This window comes from Patagioenas fasciata, chromosome 1 (assembly GCF_037038585.1).
Source record: "Patagioenas fasciata isolate bPatFas1 chromosome 1, bPatFas1.hap1, whole genome shotgun sequence".
In the NCBI taxonomy this organism is placed as follows: Eukaryota; Metazoa; Chordata; class Aves; order Columbiformes; family Columbidae; genus Patagioenas; species Patagioenas fasciata.
This window is the reverse complement of record NC_092520.1, coordinates 135,054,531-135,065,204: the sequence shown is the minus strand read 5'-3', so window position 1 is coordinate 135,065,204 and position 10,674 is coordinate 135,054,531. Positions and strand designations below refer to the sequence as shown.

Here is a 10,674-nt window from a genome sequence, read left to right as displayed (position 1 = left end):
TTGGAATCTCTTCGTGATACATAGCGACATGCTATTTGCTGGCTGCAGTGAGAAGAGTCAAAATGAAAACAAAAATACAAACACGCTTTTTTTCCTCTTGTCTTTATTGATTTAGACTTCAGAGCTACAGCCAAAAATAGTGCATCTGTAGAAAATTACCACACATGCTATCAATACAGCATCATTGCACGTTTAGAATTGTAAGCACTTGACAAATCGCAAAGGGAACATTCAATCTAATATTTTGGCAATGCAGCTCATGAATAGGGAATACAGGGAAAAGGATTTTTTTTTTTTTCCTCTAAAAAGAAATATTTCTGAACAGGAATGAAAAGCATCTGTTAAAAACCAAATTCCAGTCACCATGGAAAACTCATTCTGGCTCATTCAAGACATCATCATACACTGCTGGAAACTTTGCATGGAATATGGAATGGTACATAGAAGCTATGACTCTGCTACAGGTACAACGCTGTCTTCAGCACTTGGTACGCCATCGAGATGGTCACTACATACCCAGCTGCCCAAGACAAACCTCTGCTGGGCTGGGGAAGAGGGATCAAGTACGCAAAAGTGTGAAGGATCCTAGACCCAGCAAAGATCCTGAAATGCAGCAAGGCTGTGAACAGCTCAGGGCCAGAGAGTGCATACAGCAGTCCAATGCCAAGAAATGGGACAATATTTTCAAGGTCATTCAGGTGGCCCCTGGGGAAAGAAGCAAAATTGGTTTACAGCGTTACATTTTGTTGAATAAACCACTTCAAGCCTCAATATTTGTCAGCGTCTTCAAAGAAAGCTACTGTCAAGGCCGTAATACAACCGTTGGCTTCTTCAGCAGTGGGGACTTGATGCAGCTACTGAAATGATTTTGGTATACTCACCTGACATCACATGTCTTGTGCCACACCCCACATTTCTAGGCCTCTGATATTTTCACGAATGGATTTAGGTATTCCTCAGAATCTTCATAATACTAGGGACTTACAAGAGGTACATGAGTTCACCTGGGTGCATGAGAATGCAAGGAAAAGTGGGGAAGAAGACAGCTGGAATTCTCTTGTAGCATCTCTCAACTCAACATCAGTTAACTGGATTGTGACTGCAACTACTAGACTTCATGACCCAGATAGTATATTTCAATCCCATAAACTCAGCCTGTAGCCTCCACAAAGAAAATATTAAATATCCTATATATGAAGCATTCTATCAAATCACCTTGAAGAATGCTATTTTTGAGCATCTAACAGGTGTGACAGTTACACTTTTGGTTCATCTTCTTTGCTACTAAGCACTAAAATAGCTGAAAAATGTTCGAAATTTTGAAACTATAATATAATTTACCAAAAATGTCTTGAGACTGAACTTCAGATCTTGGAAGTATTCTATCATGCCTCTTTGTAATCCTTCCGTGCTCCCTTTTACCTCTTCAGATAAATTATACTTCCAGCCAAACTTACTGATTGAAGCAACCTCTAAGCCTTACTAATTATGTCAAATTTCACAGCCAACTAGAATCAGAACATAGTGCTGTTTTGCAGCTGCTTGCTGAACTCATTTATCATTGCAAGGAAACATATCCTCCAGCTCCTATTTTTTTCCAAAAAAGTATACTGAAGAAAGTAATGTATTTTATACCTCCATAAACACAACAAATTCCACTTATTCAGAAGGGAAGCCATGTTAAATCTGTGTGGCATTCTCTGTTGCCATGAAGCATGCAAAAGAAAATATAGTAAACTGCCATTAGGAACCATTGTTGGGAGGAAAAAAATGGATGCTGCAGCATCAATGGAATTGCTAGAACCAAGCTGACTTACAGACTAGATAATACAGTGTTTTCAAAATCTAACCTGTGCAAATGACTCTGTGAGGTGGTAGCCATTTCTCTAACGTAATGATCTGAGTTAAAAGGGCATCTGGTTGTAAAATTAGTATCAACTTGGTTGTCATCTGAGAATTTACAAATAGAATGCCACGAGGATGGCGCCAGGCTCTTCTCAGTGGCAAACAATGATAGGACAAGGGGTAATGGGATCAAGCTGGAACACAAGAGGTTCCACTTAAATTTGAGAAAAAACTTCTTCTCAGTGAGGGTGCCAAAGCACTGAACAGGCTGCCCAGGGGGGCTGTGGCATTCTTCTCCTTCCCTGGAGACATTCAAAACCCGCCTGGACACATTCCTGTGCGACCTCACCTAGGCGTTCCTGCTCCAGCATGGGGATTGGACTAGATGATCTTTTGAGATCCCTTCTAATCCCAAACATACTATGATACTGGGATACTGTGATACTCCTCACCAAAAAGTAGTAATTTTTATACAGTAACCAGAAAATTAAACAAGTAACAACTCCCTGGCCCACTAAAGAGGAGAAAAGGGAAGTTCACAGCATCTTTACAGCCGACTGAGATTTGATCCTTCTTTCTGAGATTTTAATCCTGAACAGACACACAGAAATACAACACCAGTCATCTATCTTTGCAAGCATGCACTGTTCTGAAATCAGAGCCATAACTTATTTTCAAGATCTTCCCTAATGGTGTTCATTCACATTCAAGTTTTTGGTATAAAAATATATATAGTAAGTAAACAGCTAGCTTCATTCATAAGGAATAGTGATATGGACAGTATTCCACTGAAGTGTTCCTTGTTAGCACAGGTGTATCAAACAACATCTGTAAAGTTATGGTTCTGGTAAGAGAAGATATTGTCATCTGCTAAATAAAATTAAATAAGCTGCAACATTTAGCCCACTGAAAAATGGCTTACATTCTGCCCCAAATCTTGCAAAACAAAACACACACACCACAGGCTGCAAAATGCTGTACTACTAACAGCATTCTTCCTGAAGGCTGGTCAACTTTCCTGTACAATTGACACATCAGTGAGTAACCACAATTCAATCCAGCAAAAAGAGCACAGGGTTTGACTCCCACTCAGTATGATTTGCCAGATATTTCACAATCTTCTCATCACTTCCCCCATGTATATAGGATATTATCCAAGAGGTAGCTATTATAATCAGATGCAGACTTCTTGTTTTTAGTATGCATGCTGACCATTTGAATGTGGAACAGTTTGTTCATTTAGACAATTTATTATATTACTACATAAAGCAATACAAAACACAGTGGCTTACTAAAGAGAATTGGGTGAAATTAATTTCCTGATTTAGTGTTATGGTCCTATTTAAAATAATTTTAAAAGATTCCTGTGCATTACCTGCGTACACGTTCAACATCTGGATCTGTCCGCAGAAATTTTTTGGCGCTCTCACCTTTACCAAATGATGCTGTATCTTCTGGGTTGACAAATGCCTATTTCAAACATAAACACACATGAGACATTAGAAGCCAGAATGTTCTTCTGGTCATGGCAGCTTGCTATAAAGGTCATTCTTTTTACTAATGCCTCCATAACCTCACATAACTGAAGTTAAATGCACGTGGAATAATACCTTGTTTATTACATTACTGTTTCCTTGGGCCTAGCCTGTATGTAGCTGGTGCCTTGACAAATAAATGTAAGGCGGTTTATGCATGTAAAGCCTTCCTGTAAGATGGACAAGCATGGCAGACAACCGATACTCAGCCTAGAGTAATACCAGGGGGCTGAAGGAACATAAGGACCTGGAAGTTACAATTATTCTCTGTACTGCCTAAGTCTCTTTTTCATGATTCTTGACAAATTATATGAAAGCCCTTTTGGATCCCTTCCTTCTTTAGAAGTCCACACAGCAATAGCATCCAAGAGTCTTACTCCTATACTCATTTATGACCAAGTAAGTTTCTCCCTCTCCTCTCAGGTACGAATTTTGCCACTTATATGACCATTTATTACCTTCAAATACTGTAAGACACTATTTGAAAATAATATTTAATTCAGTTAGCACAGGCTGCAGTATATCTCTCCTTGCTGACATATGTGGTAATGCATGCATTCTGTGGACCATTCAGGCTACGCAGCCTTAAGTCAAGAAAAGCTTTTGATTTTAGGAGAGCTACTACATGTTTGCTTTCTGAGGCAGTCTTGATCCATTTCTGCAAAATACCTTTGGCCCCAAAATTCTGGAGACATTTTAAAGACTTTTTCATATTGAATAGGAAATTAGAATTTCTTTACTAATTTGTCTGTTTGTAATGCTACTGTCCATCTTAAGAAAATGAAGTACTCCAAATTAATGAAGGCCCTGTTGTCACCTGCATACATATGGATCATGGTACAGTATGAGCATTAACACAGGACGCCACTGGATCTACATATAGGACCAATACAGCTGACATGCTTCTGCAACACCAAAAGGAAGTACGGTTACAACACAGACCTCTAGGTCCTATTTTGAACACAAAGGACAGGCTGTGTGCTCTACTATACTCAATCTTCAGCTGTGCCAAAGACCTACAGAGTTATCAGAAACCAGCAGTAGCTCAGATGCTGTGCTATTGAGGACCTCACGAACAACAGAACACCTCAGCTGGGTTATCTTGCATCCAGCAGGAACAAAAAGCCATATTTCAACGGAAGGACTGAAACAAAATCTTTGAAGCACACATTGTCTTGCAGAAGCAGATCTCACAATAACAGCCACATGGGGAAAACGCAGGGCTCTTTTAGCCCAGGACCAAGTGTTTACAACACTGGCCATGAGCAGATGTCTAGAGAAGACCAGGAAGAGGGCAAACACAACACAATGCTTCCCATGAGCACTCTATCCTAAGCTAGATACAACTTATGCAATATTTAGTAAACCTCAGTGGATATTTCACATACTTATCTAGCCTACACATCAATTCATATAAATTTTCAGTCTGCCTCTCATTCTAGAAAGAAAATATATATATATATTTTTTTTTTCTAGGTAATGACCTGCCTGCAATGGAAAAGCTAAAATAATTAGGGAATATAAAGACATTTAGAATTACTGGATGAAAGGGTTACAGATGTATAAAAATCCACATCATAACCCCTCTTCTGACCCCACTAGTTGGTTATTCATGTAATATGGCTCCATATTACATTTTATTTGCTTTATAAATCCCTGGACACCAGCTTTCTGCTATGAAGTTCTATTCCCTACCGAAGAAGATAGTGGAAATTTCACTTATTGAATACTCCTACTTAAAAATGATAGAAATGTTTTAGAAGGGCAGAGTAAGTCAAGTGCAACTTTAAGATACAGCCTCATAATTAGGTTAAAGATATGTATTTGAGACCAACAAAGCACCAGCATGCCAAACTCAGAATATCATTAGACGATCAAGGGTGGAGGAAGAAAAAGAACAGCACCAGTATTTGAAAGCTGAAAAGAAACACCTGTGATATCTCTGTATTTCAATACAAATTCCAATCTATTCTACCACACAGTATTCCCAGTTCCTTACCTTTCTTGTGATTCTGAAGTATGCTGTTACAGAACTCATTAGCATCATTTTCAGAAGCACAATAGTTGCATAAGCGGCATAAGCCCAGAAGACTTCATTGTCAATTAACCGAGTCAATTTAGCCATTTCTCCACTTCTCACTGACGACCTTTAAAAAAACATTAAAGTTAAGCTAACTTCACAGCAACCCAAAGTTCTGACAAGAAGATTGTCAGGATAGCTTTTTTTTTTTCAGCATCACAACAATGACGGCACAATTTTGCCACTGCGAAAAGTTTCTTTTCAAACAAATTGATTTTTCCACAGTTGATTTTCACAATGGCATAATATAATATTTTAAGATGAGAAATTATATTATCATGTAACATTTTGCTTCCATTATATCTGCTTATTAAACTGTCAAAATATAAAACACCTGCACATTGAATGCAATTGCAGGAACAAGATTTAGCCACAAAAATCAGTACCCTTTTGAAACAACACAAGTAGTTAGACCAATTTTAGACCAATTCGTTTGAACTAGTGAATTTCCCTAAGCAGTTACCAGGATAGAAAGCATGTGATGACACACTATACACACAATCGTGTTTAAAAGAGGAAAATTAGTATTGTCTAAGTTTTTTTCTTCTGATAAAATGACACAATTATAATTGCACTTCAGCTTTCAACTACCCAGTATCTTCCCACCCAGCAATAACTTGTGATCAAAATGAGTTAAACATGCATTTTTCTTCTTTGAGACCTTGTTCTTAAAAATTGCTTTTAGCATGATTCATGGGCAAAGATTAAGTTGTAATGACAAAAAGCAGAGAACTATTTATGCTTTTACCATGGGAGGTTTAAGTTAATGAACTCTCTTTCTAGTGAGACCATACCAAACCCACAATCGTACGGAGGTGGTACCTTTATCAACACCATGAAGTTAAGAATGTGATGAGGACTGAATTGCACACATAACACGAAGCATGGCCCCTTGCACATTTAATTTGTGCTCTGCATGGAGCAAGGCTTTTGCCTTACCAAGAGCTTCAACCATGCACTTAAGTGAGTAGGAATCCGTAAAACTTGTAAGTCTTAGCTTCACTCAAGACCAAAATAAATGTACTTTTTGTTATAGTTAACTTCATTATTTCCTACAGTATAATTTTAACTATAGGAATAAAAAAGTTAATAATATTAACTTGATTATAGCTCTAACTATCTCTCCTATCACTTTCAGCACCAAGTCACCACCAGCTATAGCCAAAGAACGGAAACTGGACAAGCCAAAAGCAGTAGAGACAACTGCTCTGAAGGCACAACCTTGGTGAGGAGGCGGGCAGGATGGAGGTGAGCAGCTGTTTGCTCAGTGAAAGAAATCCAGCCTTGTCTGGACCTGTGTGGCTGTGGTGATGAGTCACCAGGCCAAGCACTGGGCCTGGGGATTACAAGGAATTCAGTATAACTTTCTTTTCTTTCAGTTCACGGTACAGCAGTTCTCAAGACAATCAGCAATTCAGCAAGGATTTTTCTCAGCAGTTTCTACAGAACCTGCGTCGTTTCACACCACAAAAGGAGTGAATCTGTGGCTCCAGAGTGCTTTTCCTTCCTGTATTTTAAAGCTGTGCTACAAATACATCCGGAAACTATGAGAAGTCATGAGAAACTGTTTACCAGCATGTCTACATTTGTCCCACTGGAACTACATGGCATTTAACCGTTTCCCCTACTTGTAGTGTTGGCCTCTCCAAACTCCCATGAAGTCCAGGCCTTGCCTTCACTACAAAAAGTACACCAAAGAATTCATAGTTTTAACACCTGCAGAAATGCAAAGATAAACCCCGCATACTAAATCAGCACATGGCTTAAAGGGGCTTATTAAGACCACAAAGGCAATATCGCATTTCTCTGTGGTGCAAATGCAAAACTCACGCCTGGTTAAGTGCACGAGTCCAGATTCCATGCAAAGGGCCTTAGAAGTGGGTGGGTGTAGACACCTCAGGCCCCACTGATGCCTGCCTCAGTTTACATATTTCGTTCATCTAATCCGAGCAGTATCCTTTCCCTTATCGATCTATTTAAAATATGGGTTCCTCGTTCTTTGGCTACCCTTCCCCCAAATTAACTTGTAAATACAGGAATCAGTTTGTATTCCGAGATCAGTATGAAGAGACTTCGTTTTACACTAAGGATTCGTAGTCCGATGTCTCTTGGTCCTTCCCCCCTGCTGGGGTCAGGCACCAGGTCCCCAGTTTTGTAAAAACAACATTCCTTCGTTAAATTGTTCCTTACACCGGCGGGCCACGCGTGACCGTGTCCCCACCCCGTCTGACTCTGCAGCTGCCATTAGCAACGTTACCGCCGGCTGTTTATTAAAACGCGACTTTTCAAAGCGCGCCCAAAGCACACTCCAATTGCCACTGCCGCTCCCGTCTCGCCAGGGCCCGCCGGGGCCCCCCGCCCCCCTGCAAACTCCGTTTCGAAACAAGCGGCTCTCGCAGCACAGCGCAGCCGCAAGCACCCCCTCCCTCCCCCTGGTCCCGGGGCTTATCAGCGCCGCCCGGGCTACGCGCACTATGGCCGCGCTTCGTTCTCCCCGGGGGAGCGGGAGGACACGCACGATAGTAAAGCCCCGACCCCGCGGGGAGCACCGGGGCGCTACCCCCGCAACAGCCCCGCCACACGCAGCCGGCACGGTGCGACAGGCTTCAGCGGCTCCGATGTAAAACCCCGCGGCGTTCAGCGGAGCGGATACCGCCCCGCGACCTCTTCCCGCACCCCGCCATGACTTTGCGCCCAGAAGGCGGCAAGGGAGCGGGGGAACAGGCGTATCTTCCGCTGCCGTCCGGAGCCGCCACCGCGCAGCGCCCACACAGCTCACCCGCGTCCCCTCGGCGAGCGCGCACACCGCGACGAGTCCCGCTGCTCTGGGCCGGCCACCGCGCCTCCGCCTGGCCCGCCCCCGCCTCGCCTCGCCCCTTTGGGCGCGGAGGCGGATCCCAGTCCGGCTCGCCGCGGGAGGTGCTGGCCGCTGCCCTCTTCCGTCGAGCCGCTGAGCCCCGCGGGCGGCCGCAGGCTCTGGGACGGGTGTCGTGCGGCGCAAGCCGGCGGTTCGTCCGCGGTGGCTCACCCGGTGCAGGTGGGGTTCGTGCCCTGACCCCAGCAAACATTGCCTGAGAGGAAAAGCAGGGGGAAAAAAAAACACGAAAAAGCCTTACTGTCTGAACACCCTTGGACTTCGGTGAACCAGAGGTGGTGACCCAACTAGGCTTCATGAGAGACAAGGCATGCACAAACTCGCAAGCGGGCTCAAAGCTTACCTGAAACACTATGTAAACCAACTAAAGTCTCAGTACTTTGCGCCCCGACATTGTTTTGGTGGATCTGAACTTTCACCAAAGAAAAAAAAAATCTAAAAGTGGTTGCATTGCCAAGCCATTAGCTCTGTTCCAATCGGTATGCATCATGTTGCTTTGCAAAGTGTAACAGAATAAAGGAACTTCAGCTCTGGTTGTGGACTTCGCATACCACTAAGATGTAATGAAGGGAGGAAACCTGGTATCTGAGCTTCACGCTGCTTCTTCAGAGAAAATTGCTCTATTCCCACAGCATTCCTCCTTGTAAGCAGAGCAATGCTTGTGGCTAAGCAGTTAATGATAAACAAGGCTGAAGAAGATAGAGATAAATGTACTCAAGTGCCCAGTAAAGATTTCAGAAATAATCCTAAAGATGTGTATGAAGTCAGAAAGGGATACAATTTTTAAAGCCACATCATTATGGAGCAACTGGTCTTAGGTACATAGATTCAGCATTCATTGATGTTACTTCCGTGCTTCATGCCGTGTTACATACTTGTGTGTGCAGACCTTTGTCACTTTTCTTATTAATCATTAAACAAAGCAAAACTTGTTTGAGCAAGGATTGTAGTATTAAAACTGCTTTTAAATGACAGTAGAAGCTGGGTTCAACATTGGTTGTTCTCGCTACGAACACAGCAAATAGTGTTTCCATGAAGTCAAGAAAAATCACAGGAGCATGGATCCATCCCAGGGAATGGATTTATTAAAAAAAAGACAAGAAATAATAAAAAAAAAAAACAGCATTCCTGCAGCTCATAACTTACTTCAAAGCAGGTGTTGTATCTCCACATGTTTTTGTACAGCACCTAACATATAATATATCCTAATCACATAATGTAATTAGTGCTATTGCAATAAAACTATTTTCTATTACCACTTTGTTTGGCATTCTAATCCTTATCTGAAGTCAGTCTGAAAAGCCTATTCAGTTAGCAGAGTTAAACTAAACCCATGTTATATTTGAGAAGAAAATCTGGTAATTGGTTTACATACACTTCTCAGAACGAGAAACTTTCAATAGTTGTAGGTAGGATATAAAGAGAAGCAGAAATGCAGCTACAAATTCTACAAAAATCACCCTTTCATTTGGATTTCACATTCCTGTTTTACAGGTTCTGGAAATCTAGATTGATTTATGTGACCTTAAAAAATTCTTCTGAAATTGGGAAACCTTATACATTCCCAGCCTTTGAATTTTGAGGCCAACAGCTTATTAATTTTTTCCTACCATCACTGAATTCCCCTAATTCTAAGGAAGGTACAGAAAGAAGATATGAGCAAGGGTGGAGGACAAGAAGGAGGGGAAAGAAGGAAGAAAGAAAGAAAAAAAATGGAAAAAAGAAGGGAAGGGAAGGGAAGGGAAGGGAAGGGAAGGGAAGGGAAGGGAAGGGAAGGGAAGGGAAGGGAAGGGAAGGGAAGGGAAGGGAAGGGAAGGGAAGGGAAGGGAAGGGAAGGGAAGGGAAGGGAAGGGAAGGGAAGGGAAGGGAAGGGAAGGGAAGAAAAAAGGAAAAAGGGGAGGAAAGGGAAGAGAAAACAGATAAAAGGAAAAAACAAAAAAATAAAAAAGGAAATAAAAGAAGATAAAATAAGAACAAGAGAAAAGGAGAAAGAAAAAAGGAAATAAATGAAAGAATAAAAGCAAAGGAAAGATCAAGAAAGAAAAGAGAGAAATGAAACAAGAAGAGAAGCCAATATTTGTTGCAGACCCTGAACCACATAACAGTGTGGAGGAGTCTGAGTGCAAAACTGGGGCCATAGTCAGTAAAGCAGAAGTGAACTTAATGCTCAAGGTCTCTTTTCTTCTCAAAGTTCAGTAGCAGCATGAAGTGCCTGTAGAACATTTGAAAACTGCTGTGATCTAAGTGAGGTTAGACACATAACTGTGGTGATAATTGCTCCTGAGGGGCCCATTCTCACAGTCCTTACTCATGTGAATTGTCCCTCTGGTGCTAATAGC

The 10,674-nt window shown here is 41.8% G+C and overlaps 1 protein-coding gene across 1 annotated transcript; it reads right to left on the bottom strand.

Annotated features, from left to right (window-relative positions):
- Positions 1 to 259: 259 nt before the first annotated feature.
- MGST1 (microsomal glutathione S-transferase 1) lies at positions 260 to 8,364 on the bottom strand. Its single transcript, XM_065862503.2, has 4 exons — positions 8,240 to 8,364; positions 5,380 to 5,527; positions 3,221 to 3,315; positions 260 to 705 (listed from the first exon to the last, which is right to left on the bottom strand). Exons 2-4 carry the CDS (start codon positions 5,503 to 5,505, stop codon positions 459 to 461), a joined length of 468 nt encoding a protein of 155 aa, XP_065718575.1. The 5' UTR covers positions 5,506 to 5,527; positions 8,240 to 8,364; the 3' UTR covers positions 260 to 458.
- Between the last annotated feature and the right edge of the window lie 2,310 nt (positions 8,365 to 10,674).

Excerpts from the sequence above, each read along its gene's own strand:
- MGST1 (XM_065862503.2), bottom strand. The coding sequence starts at position 5,505 with ATGGCTAAATTGACTCGGTTAATTGACAATGAAGTCTTCTGGGCTTAT. Across the intron at positions 3,316-5,379 it reads ACTTCAGAATCACAAGAAAG|GCATTTGTCAACCCAGAAGA; the intron begins GTAAGGAACTGG and ends TGTTTGAAATAG. Across the intron at positions 706-3,220 it reads GATGTTGAACGTGTACGCAG|GGGCCACCTGAATGACCTTG; the intron begins GTAATGCACAGG and ends TTCTTTCCCCAG.